This window comes from Panthera tigris, chromosome F3, assembly GCF_018350195.1.
Source record: "Panthera tigris isolate Pti1 chromosome F3, P.tigris_Pti1_mat1.1, whole genome shotgun sequence".
Taxonomy (NCBI): domain Eukaryota; kingdom Metazoa; phylum Chordata; class Mammalia; order Carnivora; family Felidae; genus Panthera; species Panthera tigris.
This window is the reverse complement of record NC_056678.1, coordinates 64,262,281-64,275,579: the sequence shown is the minus strand read 5'-3', so window position 1 is coordinate 64,275,579 and position 13,299 is coordinate 64,262,281. Positions and strand designations below refer to the sequence as shown.

Sequence of the window (13,299 nt, the reverse complement as noted above, 5' to 3'; positions counted from 1 at the left end):
AAAAGCAACTCACACTGGAGTCATTAAGTGTCACGTGCGAGGAACCACCCAGGCGTGAAGGGATCCCACCGAGTGACCCTGTCCAAGGGGTCTCCTGCCACTTGCTTTACTTCGGTAACTTAGAAACTTGCGTTTGCCACATAACCATCGATAACGGGCTGAGCTCCGAGTAGGGCTGAGCTCTGAGCCTTACGTCAGGGCCCTCACATTCAGAGGTTTTCACTGTTTCGAAGCCCCCTCTCTAGATCCAGCCTTAGCAGCTAGTCTGCCCTTGGCCTCCAGCCAGCGCCTGGGCAGCTACAGAGCTGGATGAAGTCCTGGACACAAGGCCAAAGGCACGGGCCTTTTCCTGTTCTCTTCCTGCCCACAGGAGACGGGGCTGAAGGTGTCTTGTGCTGCCCACTCCTGAGTACATATTTCCAGTTGGGCTCTGATGAGGAAGTGAGAGGAGGCCAGCAGGGCTCGTTGGACAAGGAAGAAGCTAAGAGCAAAAAAACAGCAGCCGTCTTGGAGGGCTAAAGAGTTGTGGGCATCTGGCAAGAAACAGGAGCTTCCTCTTTTTCTTTTCTGCCCAGACCTGAGGAAAGTGTCTGCAGAGAGGTCAGAAGCAAGCCCCAGAGGAAGATCACATGAACTTGAGATTTAGGCCTGCAGACAGAACCCTGGAGCCAGGAGGGAAAAGCCAGCAAGGGAGGAGGTCCCAGAGGGAGGCGCTCCTGAGTCAGAAGCAGAGAAACAAGCCTGAGTCCCCCACGAGGTTTCTTATACTCTAAATAGATTTCCTCTGGGGGTGCCTGGGTGGCTCAGTTGGTTAAGCGGCCGAGTTCGAGTTCGGCTCAGGTCATGATCTTGCGGGTCTGTGAGTTCGAGCCCCGCGTCGGGCTCTGTGCTGACAGCTCGGAGCCTGGAACCTGCTTTGGATTCTGTGTCTCCCTCTCTCTCTGACCCTCCCCTGCTCACGCTCTATCTCTGTCTGTCAAAAATAAATAAAACATTAAAAAAAAATTTTTTTTTAATAGATTTCCTCTGTTCTCCTTCAAAGACCTAACTGAAAGGAGAGGCAATTTGTCATGAGCATGGGCTTCAGTGACTGCAGTTAGATACACTTGCCCTCAGGAATTTGTCCCAGCAAATGGTAGTGATGGGGGGAAAAAAGACCCCTTTGTGTTTCTTACCCCGTTATTCCACTGCTGAGCAAGGAAACGGGGGCGGGGGTAGCTGCCCCGATTCGTGGTTCCCCACGAGCCCAGACCTGAGGGAAGTGGCTTCTCTGTTCTACAAGGCCTCACGCAGAGGAGCCCAGCCCCTGTGACTTCCTGCCTTGCCCTCTCAGGCCGAGCTCCAGGAATGGGGATAGGAAGAGGGCCTTCCTCCCCCCGGCCCACCCTGCCCACTGGGCAGTTCGGTTAGGCACTGCCTTTCCCCCAGGTCTGTCACCACTTCCTGCCCTGGCCAGGGGCAGAGCAGTGGGGGGCACCCTGCACCGTTCTGCAGTTCCCTTCTTCGCTACACCCCCCGGGGACCAGGCGGAGTTGGCCCCTGCCTGCCGAGGCTGGCTGGAGAGGTTCCCAAGGAGGCCACGCCGGCTTCGCGGCTTCGTGCTAACCTAGCTTCCTTCTCTAGCACCTCAGCCGGACTCAGTCCTCTTCCCAAAATGCCGTGAACGCAGACCACGGGGCCAGCTACAACGCTCTTACGCTTTGGCTGGTCGGCCTGGCATCCTCCGCAGCCTGGGCGACAGCCCAGGGACCCAGAAAAGCAAACTTGGACTTGCAAGGCACGAGAATTTGTGGCCAGGCGCAAAATACGAGACAGCTGGATTCTTCCCAGGGCTTAGCCCAGCTGGAGAGGCTGGGCAGAAAGGAGGACGCCGGGGTACCATTTGGCCAGGCAAGAGCAGTGCTCCGCCATCTGCTGGGGATTTGTCGGGCTCCGTCCTTCTCAGCAGGTTTTCTCTTGTTTTCTGCTTTTCCTCCACAGCCAGAGCTAGCAGGCTGGTGGGGAAGACAGACGGAAAGGCCACGGGTCACTTGGAAAAGACACTAGTGTCCCTGCTCCTGATGGTCATCCTCCCGAGAAGCATCTCCCAGGCTAGTGAAGAGAGACCCCGGGCCCTAGGGCACCGTACCTGACTCCTCTTGATTCGCACGTTGTTGACATCTTCATAAACCGTCAGAAACTCCTCTGTGCCATCCTCTGTGAGAGAAAAGCAGCAGAGACAGAGATGCAGAGACCTCCCGAGGGTGTCCTGTCCAAGCTTCCGCGTCGCACGGCCCCACCTCCAGCCCACGTGGCCAAGACCTCGAGAAAGGTTCTAGAAAGGAGGCAGACGGGTGCTCTCCCCAGAAGGCCAGCACGGGACCAGCAACCACCCGACACACCTACCCCGTCAGGCCCCGGGCCGCACCCCAGCAAGCCGGCCACCGGCGGGTAAATCTGCACGTTGGGCTGTATGCACCTCGAGGAACCCCGGAAGGCGTGAGCTGGGAGAAAGGCCCCCCAGACACACACACGCAAGCACGTGCACGCACACACATCCCAACGCTCTAGAAGAGAAGCAGGTGCTGTGCTCCCAGGCGGGTGCGTTGGGGGATGGCAGGTCGGGCAACAGCACGTCCTGGGGACCCTCCACTTACGTGACTGCCTCATCTTCCTCCTCCGCACACAGAAGCCGGTGAGGGTGCCCAGGAGCAGCGTGATTAGAAGGACCACGATGATCAGCAACAAGTGCAGAGACTTGTCCTCTGGGGACATGGACGCGTGAGGCCTGAGCACTCAGCCTTCTCTCTCCTCCCTTCCCGTCTGACACACGACTTGCCTCAGACCCACACTCCTCTCTCAGGCCCCGCTGAGCTCGTCAGCGAGGCTGGCTCTCTGTGCAGTGGGGTGGGGTGACCTCCCCCGAGTGATGCTAAGACGTGACCTCCCCCGAGTGATGCTAAGACGTGACCTCCCCGAGTGATGCTAAGACGTGACCTCCCCGAGTGATGCTAAGACGTGACCTCCCCCGAGTGATGCTAAGACGTGACCTCCCCGAGTGATGCTAAGACGTGACCTCCCCGAGTGATGCTAAGACGTGACCTCCCCCGAGTGATGCTAAGAGCGTGGATACTACTGTCTCACAGGCCTGGCTCCGTGCCTTTCGGAACTCCCTTAACTTTGCTGAGCCTCCATTTTCTCACTTACAAAAGGAGACAATGTTGGGGCACCTGGGGCTCAGTCAGTTAAGCATCTGACTCGATTTCAGCTCAGGTCATGACCTCACGGTTCGTGGGATCAAGCCCCGCATTGGGCTCCTTACTTCTGGTGCAGACACTGCTTGGGATTCCCTCTCTCCCTCCCTCTCTCCCTCTCCCTCCCTCTCTCTCTCTCTCTCTCTCTCCTCTCTCTCCTCTCTCTCCTCTCTCTCCGCCTCTCCCCCACTTGTGCTCTTGCTTCCTTTCTCAAGATAAATAAACTTTTTTTTTTTTTTTTTTTTTTTTTTAAAGAAAGGAGAGGGGCAGGGCGCCTGGGTGGCTCAGTCAGTTAAGCGTCTGACTTCGGCTCAGGTCATGATCTTGCGGTTCGTGGGTTCGAGCCCCACCATCGGGCTCTGTGCTGACAACTCAGAGCCTGGAGCCTGCTTTGGATTCTGTGTCTCCCTCTCTCTCTCTCTCTCTCTCTCTCTGCCCCTCCCCTGCTGACATTCTCTCCCTCTCTCAAAAATAAACAAACGCTTTTTTAAAAAGGAGATAATGTCATCTACAGAAGGGGGTTGACCACATGATCTGATATGTGCACGGCATATGTTACATCTGTCCATTCTTTTGTTAACTGAACAGAACGTATTGCACCCCACTATGTGCCGCGAAATTCTCCCATTTCCCCTTCCTGCCCCTCCTGCCTCCGCTGCTCTTCCTCATTTGAACTTCCACATTTAACGTCGGTGTCACACATGCAGCCTGCTGTATCAGCCCGCCCGCAAGGGGAGAAGGGAAAGGAATTACGTGCTCTTCACAAGCGTTACCTCATCTAATCTTACCAGCAGTCCTGCCAGGTACCTGTTATCATCCCCATATTACCCGGCAGAAAAACTGAGGCTCAGAGAGGTTGGGGAAACTGCCTGAGATCACAGAGCTAGTGAATCATGAAACCGTAGCTGACATGACCCAAAAGCCAGTGTCCCTGTCACTCCAAATCACTTCGGCTTGCTCGTTTCTTTTTTGCCCAGGAATGCCTAGTTTTGTGGCCCCTGCTGGGCTGTAAGCTCTTTAAGGACAGAGACAGCAGGTAGGTTTTTACCTGCAGTGCCCGTGCTGATGGCGCACTAAGTCTTTATTTATCTGATAAAAATCGGTGCAAACTTAACTCAGGGTAACTCTTAGGATGTGCGTAAGCAATAAACCAAGAACTCTTCCAGGAACCCCTGTGACCATCCTGATGTTCCAGGACACAGCCCCAGGACACTGCTGTTACCTCTTGGGGAACTACATGGCCTGGGGGAGTTCTCACTTGGGAGGAGGAAACAGGTTCCCCCTCCGTCTCTCCCAGGAAGGGATAATCAGCAGCCACAGCAGGGCTGTGACTCATCAAACAGACCAGCATTCCCTAAGATGAAGGAAAAACTCGAATCTTCTGGGAGATGCTTGATGGGGATGAAACTCATCCCAGACTAAGATAGGCCTGGTTTATGGGAACTGTGTGCCCAGAGACGAGGACTGCCCCAAGGAGATGCTGCAAGGCAGCCGGGGGATCTCATGCCCAGGTATCTCGGGCGTGAGCCTGGTTGTGGGGTCCGACACTTCCAGCCCCTGTTAGAGCCCACAGTGCTCCACTTACGCTGGGAGCCACCCGGACAGTGCGGGATGAAGGTGCGGTTTGTCCAGCTGACCGAGTTGCTGACGTTGCAGGTATATATGTGCGAGCTGTTGGCGTCGATCTGGTCCTCCAGTGTGCTGTGATTCCTTCCCGTCTCGATCAGCACGCTCCCTCTATACCAATCATAGCTCACATTATCACCGCTGGGGACCGAGCAGGACAGAGTCACTTGGCACCTCCCTCCCTCCAGGACCTTCAAGTCCTGTAGTACGTGGGGCTCCCCTACGTGATCTGGAAGCAGAGATTCTGATCAGAAAGGCACTGGAAATAAAACTCCTACAGGAGTCCGCGGGGCAGGCGGCGCTGTTCTAGGGACTCACCAAATACAGAAACCTGGAACGTGTAGTTCGTAACTTTTCCACGCTCATCAGTCGCCTCAAAGATGTAGAAGCCGCTGTCCTGCTGCTGAGCTGCTTCGATGGTGAGACTTAAGTTCTGGGTTATAAAACCGAATCTTTTGTTGAGATGATTCAAAGTCCAATTTTTATCTCTGCAATGATCAGACTCACACTTCCATGTCAGTATCACAGAAGATTCTGAAGGTGAGGGCCCCGGCCTCTTCCACTGAACAGATTCTACGTTCTTTGCCAGTGTCTTGGGAGGCCATAACCGGAGACATGTTCCTGAGAGTCCAACCACACGTTTAGCAGAATCTAGGGATCCAGAGAAGACAACTCAGGCTGGAGGAGGTAGGAAGGGCATCAGCCCTGAACATTGTGGGCAATCGGATGCCACTTCCCTTGTGGCAAGAAGATGGGGACACCTATGAGGAGACCAGAGGCCAAGAGAGCCTAGAGGTGTACTTCCCTTTCCTGCTCCGCTCTCCCCAAGCTCTGTGCCCCTTGTCTAAAGGAGCCCACCGGCCAGTAATAATAGCTAAACTCTCTCGCCTTCTTACTGTGGGCAGCAGATTTTAAACACTTCATGTGTTTTAACTATATTTAACTACATGTTTTAACAGTGACCTTATGAGAGTTTTATCCCCATTTTACAGGTGAAAAAAAAAAAAAAACTGAGTTAGAAAGAACTTAAAAGTAACTAGCCCAAGCTACACAGTAAGAACAATGAGCTTGAAATCCACTCAATTTGCTTTTACAGGATGGGCTCTTAACCACAATGTTACAAACACCATATCCGACGTGACTCCCTCCCCGCGGTGCTGAGGCAGCCACTACTGGCCAGCGGTGACTGCTGGAAATTCTGAAGGGCCACACCCAGTAAGCCTGGCCTTCCGAGCTGAATCCATAGCTCGCTCCGCTGTCCTCCCACAGAGCGAGTTTCATAACCCTCTCTTGTAGCACGTAGCACAGCAAACTGCGGTCATTACTTATTAATGTTTGCCAAGTTTCTAGTCCCTAGGAAGTCTCCATGGGGATTGATCCCTAAAGAATAATTAGAGAAAGGGGCGCCTGGGTGGCTCAGTTGGTTGAGCATCCGACTCCGGCCCGGGTCGTGATCCCGCGCTTCCTGGGTTCAAGCCCCACATCGGGCTCTGTGCTGACGGCTTGGAGCCTGGAGCCTGCTTCAGATTCTCTGTGTGTGTCTCTCTCTCTCTGCCCCTCTCCTACTCTGTCTCTCTGTCTCCCCAAAATAAATAAACATTAAAAAAATTTTTTTAAGAAAAAAAGAAGAATTAGAGAAAAATAAAAGCACCCTGCCTTGGTATATCCCAGCACTTGTCCTCCACGGGGATCGAGATGTATGCTGATTAACAGGGGTGTCACAGAGCTGCTTGCTGTTGCCTGACCTAGGAAAGCCTAGTGCTGTCAGTGAAGAAAAACAGAAGTTCCAGTGGCCATTTTTGGCAGGGGAGCTATGTGGCATGGCCCCGTGGATGCAGGAAATAAAAAGGTCTGCCAGAGAGGGTCAGAAAGAATTTGGAAGAGAGAATAAGAGATGGGGATTGTTATACAAACAAATCTGTTAACATAGAGGACGTTGAGGGGAAAGCAAGGGAGAAGCAGATTTTTGGATGTCTTACATGCATTATAAATGCCCTCACTCCCAACCACACCTTCACCTTGGCATTTCCTCAGGAGCCGGAGTAAATAATCAAAGAAAGTTTAATTACTATTTGGTTGATAGACTCTGTTTCTTTGATCTTGACACTCCTAAGAATAAAACACATAGGGTTCCAGGGCACCTGGTTGGCTCGGTCAGTAGAGCATGCGACTCGTGATCTCAGGGTTGTAAGTTTGAGCCCCATGGTGGGTGTAGATACTACTTTTTTTAAAAAAAGAATCTTTAAAAAACCCCAAAACCAAAGAAAACACATGGGATTCCGATGCATAGTCTCATGATTTGAACTGGCTCAGCCCATTGCCAAACTTGAAACGGACATTGTGCCTTTGTCTCCTATGGTCCTATGTGTGAGAACAGGCCAACCTATCAAATATTGCACAGAGATCCTGAGAACAATCCCCACTGGTTACAATCCCCCGTGTGACCAGGGCCCTGAAGAGGTGGGGCCTCTTTGTGTTTAAGACACGCTTCCTGACTCCAGAGGGTTTGTGATCTGAGAGCAGAACATACTTTTATTTCACAGCATGCACTGAAGAGTTAAGAAAATCATCTAAAGAATTCTTTTTTTATTTTTTAATGTTTATTCATTTTTGAGACAGAGACAGGATGAGGGGGTGAGAGGCAGAGAGAGGGGGAGACACAGAACTCGAAGCAGACTCCAACGTGCTGTGCTGACAGCTCAGAGCCTGACACGGGGCTCGAACGCACAAACCGTGAGACCATGACCTGAGCCCAAGTCAGACGCTCGACCAACTGAGCCACCTGGGTGCCCCTAAAGACTTCTAATTCTAATCATGGAAGACCACATTAATACCTGCTAACCAACCCTCCCACAAAGAAAAACTAGGAAAAAAAAAAAACGAGCAAAATATAAAAGCATGTTGCTAAAGGCATCAGGGAGCTAATAAAACAGGGAAATATTATGGAGCCAAGATCCGGAAGAAGGCAACTCAGAGAGGTAAGACCGGCATTTTTTACTTCTATTCCTGGAGCCTTGCAATAAACTCAAGGAACTAAAAGAACATGGGGTTCAGGGACCTCGTGTTAAGAAGTGGGTGTACCTAAAATCCATCAGATTTGGTGGTAGTACCACGAAGAGCTACCCTCTGAGAGTAAGAGTGAACAAGAAGTAGACAAGATCTCACAGGAACTGAAGCCTAGTTTTGAATGATCTCAACTCTGAACTGGATTAAAGTGATCTAGAATTTCCAGTATTTCTGACCTGGCTGTCTACTAGAGGCAAATGTAAGTTATTCCTGGAGGAAAATAACATCGACACGGGCATTAAGTTATTTCTAATGCATAGTGTCCAAAATGAAATAAAAAAACAAGCCAGCATAAGAAGAGGAAACATGTCCAAAACCCAAAAGGAAATATAGGCAATAGAAACAGCCTCAAGGGGCATCCAGATAACAGAAGTATCGGTCATAAACTTTAAGGTAATTGTATTTAATGTTTCAAGGAATTAAAATTTAAAGTTTGAAAATTTCAGCAGAAAATCAGTGTCACAGAATGCAAATCTGGCCATGCCCCTTGCAATGTGACTTTGTAGCTCCTCCCCTCGTCAAAAGATGGGGTTCGTTTCCCTATCTCCTGTAACTGGGCTGGCCTTTGCAATACGTTGCAGCAAGAATGAGGTTGTGCCGATTCTAAGCCTATGTCTGAAGAGGCATTGCCCATTTCTACTTGTTCTCTAGGAACCTTGTCTAGCTGACATGTTAAGAAGTCTGAGATAGCCTGCTGGAAGATAAGGGATCACACAGAGCGAAGGTAAACAACCACAAGTGAGGCCACCCTAGATCTGCCATCTCCAGCCAACCTGACAGCTGACCATATATGCACGAGTGACACAAGCAGAAACCAAAAGAATGGTCCAGTGAGCCCAGCCAAAATCGCAAGCTAGCACATTCACTGTTGTTCTCAACTACTAAGTTTTGGGGTCGTTCATTATGCAGCAACAGTTATCAGATAAACTGGATTTTTTTAAGAACCAAAGGAAAATTGTAAAAATGAAATACAAAATAACTGAAAAATTGGAACTGAACTCATTGGAAAGATATAAAAGCCATTTATGCCACTGAAAAGAGAATCAGAAAACTGGAAGATAAGGCAGAACAAAATATCCAGATTGAATTACAGAAAAACAAAAGTGGGGCACCTGGCTGGCTCAGTCAGTAGAGCACGTGACTCTTGATCTCAGGGTCGTGAGTTCAAGCCCCATGTCGGGTGTGGAGTTTACTTAATAAAAAACATGTATTTCAAAAACGGGGGTGCCTGGGTGGCTCAGTGGGTTAAGCATCCAACTCCTGATGTCAGCTCAGGTTGTGATCTTGTGGTCATGAGATTGAGCCCCACATGGGGCTCTACGCTGAGCAGGGCCTTCTTGGGACCCCCTCTCTCCCTGTGTCTCTGCCCCTCTGCCACTTGCACGCATGCACTCTCTCTTTCTCAAAATAAATAAACTTAAAAAAAAGAAAAGAAAAGGATGGAAATATACAAGAAAAAGTGTAAGAAACGTCTGAGATACGGTGAAAAAATCTAACCGAAGCGTAATTGGAGAGCCAGGAGAGGACAGGGAGATAAATTCAAAAGAAATAATGGATGAGAATTTTCTAAACCGACAGCCATCAAAACAGATTTGTAAAAAGCAGACTCATAAATATAGAGAACAAACTGATGGCTGCCAGAAGGAGGGGAGATGGGAGGATGGAAAAAAATAGGTCAAGAGCATTAAGAGATAAAACTTCCACTTATAAAATAAGTCAGAGAGATGAAAGATGAGATGAAAAGTACAACATAGAGAATATAGTCAATAATATTGTAGTGACCAGGGTGCCTGGGTGGCTCGGTCCGTTGAGCATCCGACTCTTGGTTTCGGCTCAGGTCATGATCTCACTGTTTGTGAGTTTGAGCCCCGTATGAGGCTTCACACTGATAGTGCAGAGCCTGCCTGGGATTCTCTCTCTCTCCCCCTCTCTCTCTGCCCCTCCCCCATTCACTGTCTCCCTCTCTCTCTCTCTCTCTCTCAAAATAAATAAATTTTAATAATAATAATAATAATAATAATAATAATATTGTAGTGACCTTGCATTTGACCAACGGCAACTATACTTATCATGGTCAGCACTGTGTAATGTATAGAACTGTCAAATCACTACTTTGCACACCTAAAACTAATATAACATTGTATATCAACTGTAGTTCAATAATTAAAAAACTAAATAATAAAAATAAATAAATATAAATAAAATGAGGAAACTGATAATAAGCTAGAGCACAAAAAAAAAAATTCTCTAAGACAGATTTATAGAATGTACTACAAATACCAGGAGCACCTGGGTGGCTCAGCTGGTTGAGCATCTGATGCTTGATCTCAGCTCAGGCCTTGGTTTCAGAGTCATGAGTTCAAGCCCCATGTTTAACTTGTTAAAAAAAAAAAATGTGCTACAAATCCCAAGCAATATTAAAACAAAACAAAAAAAAACCCTAAGCACACTTTTAAATATTATGCGAACCAAAAGCAAAGAGAAAAACCTTAAAATAGCCAAAGGGGAAAAAAACTAAATCGTGTTCACAAAAGAAACAATTTACCGCTGACATTTAAACATAAAAGATAAAAACCAGAAGATAATGAAATGATATTTTCAAAGTGCTGATAGAACATAACTACCTACCTAGAATTTTATACCAGTGAAAAAAAATGCTTCAAAGATGAAGATGAAATAAAGGCATTTTCAGAAAAACAAAAACTGACAAATTGTCACAAGCGGATCTGTATTAAAGAAAATGCCAAAGGATACCCTTCAGATACAGAAAATGACCCAAGATGGAAACTCAAAGATAAGAATAAATAAATGAAGAGCAACAGAAACCATAAATACATAGTTACACATAAATGAATGCTGACTGTGTAAACACATAACAATGAGGTCTTGCAGAGTTAAAATATTGAGAGCATTAACATACAAACAATAATAACACTTAATTTGAAAATAGGACAAAGAAAATTAAAGTGCTTTGTCCAGAAGTGACAAAAAACTATTACTTTATATTAACTTTGATAAGCCAATAAGGCATCCTCTAATCTGTAGGCTAATACCTAAATGAAGACTAAGATGATATGTAATTATGAAGTTAATACATAGTGTGAAGAAAGAATGAAGAAATAAATGTAATCAACCCAAAAGGAGAAAATAAAGAATAAAAAAAAGGAGTATAGAATAGGTGGAACCGGGGAAGGTAAACGGCAATATGGTGGCTTTAAATCCAAAACACTAAGTAATTACATTAAATATAAACAGACTTAATACTCAGATAAAAGGCAAAGATGATCAGACAGTATTAAAAAATAAACCCAACTACATGTTTCTTACAAGCACCATTTCAACATTTTTTTTTTAATTTTTAATGTTTATTTATTTTTGAGAGAGATAGAATGTGAGTGGGTTAGGGCAGACAGAGAGGGAGACACAGAATCCGAAGCAGGCTCCAGGCTCTGAGCTGTCAGCACAGAGCCCCACGTGGGGCTCGAACCCACAAGCTGTGAGATCATGACCTGAGCCGAAGTCGGACGCTCAACTGACTGAGCCACCCAGGCGCCCCACCATTTCAACATTTCTTACAAATGAAAAATACATGGGGCACGTGGGTAGCACGGAGAGTTAGGCATCCAACCCTTGGTTTTTGCTCAGGTCATGATCTCACGGGTCATGGGTTTGAGCCCCACATCAGTCTCCACGCTGAGAGTGTGGAGCCTCCTTGGGATTCTCTCTCCTTCTCTCTCTGCCCTCCCCCACTTGCTCTTTCTCAAAAATAAACAAATAAACTTAAAAAAAATTTTTTTTAATGAAAAGTATGTTCCAGGGGTGCCTGGCCGGCTCAGTCAGAAAAGCATGCGACTCTTGATCTCAGGGTCATGAGTTTGAGCCCCACACTGGGTGTAAAGATTATTAAAAAATAAATAAATAAACTTTAAGAAAATGAAAAATATGTTTCATACAAACACTAACCATAAGAAGGCTGGTATGGCTATATTAAGATTAGCCTACTCTGACACTTAAAGTCTACTTTGAACTTTAAGGGAAAATGCATTATTAAAGATCAAGAGGGATCACTATGTTGTACACCTAAAACTAATATCACACTGCATGTCAACTATACTTTAATATTTATTTTTGAGACAGAGTGACAGAGTGCAACCAGGAAAGGGGCAGAGAGACCAGAAGACACAGAATCCAAAGCAAGCTCCAGGCTCTGAGCTGTCAGCACAGAACCTGACCAGGGCTCGAACTCACGAACCTCGAGATCATGCCTTGAGCCGAAGTCGGACGCTTAATCAACTGAGCCACCCAGGCGCCCCATATGTCAACTATACTTTAATAATAACAAATTTTTAATTAAAAAATTTAAAAACAGGGGCACCTGGGTGGCTCAGTCGGTTGAGCATCCGACTTCGGCTCAGGTCAGGATCTCGCAGTTTGTGAGTTCGAGTCCTGCATCGGGCTCTGTGCTGACAGCTCAGAGCCTGGAGCCTGTTTCAGATTCTGTGTCTCCCTCTCTCTCTGCCCCTTCCCTGTTCATGCTCTGTCTCTCTCTCTGTCTCTCAAAGATGAATAAACATTAAAAAAAATTTTTTTTTAATTTTAAAACAGATAATTAAGTCATTAAAAAATTAAAAAAGACAAATAAGAATGCTTAATAAAAACACAAAGTCCAATACACCAGGAAGATGTACAGTAAATTTGTTTGAACAATTTAAAATTGTTTCAGCCTTAAAATTTACAGAAGTAAAAGGAAAAATGGAAAAAAGCCACAGTCATAGCAGGAGCTACCAGTAATACCCCCAGTAACAGATGGAAAAAGCCGGCCAAAAATAATAATAATAATCAGTAAGGTATAGATTTGAAAAACAAAACTAACAAATTTGACCTAGATAACCTATTTAGGATACTTCACCCATTAATGTCAAAATTTACATTCTTTTCAAAAGTATATCAACATTTTGGGGAGCCTAGCTGGTTCAGTCAGTGGGGCGTGCAACTCTTGATCTTGGGAGTTGTAAGCACCAGCCCTACGGTGGGTGTAAAGATTACTTAAAAATAAAATCCTACAAAAAAAAAAAAAAAAAAAAAGAGAGAGAGAGAGAGTACATAAACTTTTACAAAATTTGAACCATAGGTAGAGCCATAAAATGATTTTAAAACTAGAAATCAACATAAGGAAAGATACCTTATAAAAAATTTCTATTTGTTTGACTAAACTCAAGAGAGAGATAAGAAATCACAATGGAAATTAGGAAATATTTTGAACTAATTAATAGTGAAAATACTATATATCAAAATTCATGGGGCAGCTCTTTCTGTCCACAGGTCCTGTCCCTGTGCTTTAATAAAACCGTAATTTTGCACCGAAAAAATAAAT

The 13,299-nt window shown here is 46.5% G+C and overlaps 1 protein-coding gene across 3 annotated transcripts in view; it reads right to left on the bottom strand.

Annotated features, from left to right (window-relative positions):
• CD244 (CD244 molecule) overlaps positions 1 to 13,299 on the bottom strand; it is a 31,258-nt gene that overhangs the window by 7,544 nt on the left and 10,415 nt on the right. Inside the window, exons 2-5 of one of the 3 annotated variants that reach the window (XM_042976159.1) lie at positions 5,178 to 5,510; positions 4,819 to 5,088; positions 2,637 to 2,744; positions 2,129 to 2,196 (exon numbers count right to left, since the gene is read on the bottom strand). In XM_042976159.1, the coding sequence (XP_042832093.1) occupies positions 2,129 to 2,196; positions 2,637 to 2,744; positions 4,819 to 5,088; positions 5,178 to 5,510 (779 nt within the window). Of the gene's footprint in view, positions 1 to 2,128; positions 2,745 to 4,818; positions 5,089 to 5,177; positions 5,511 to 13,299 lie in introns of all 3 variants that reach the window. The other 2 variants (XM_015542156.2, XM_042976160.1) reach the window with 2 other exon arrangements.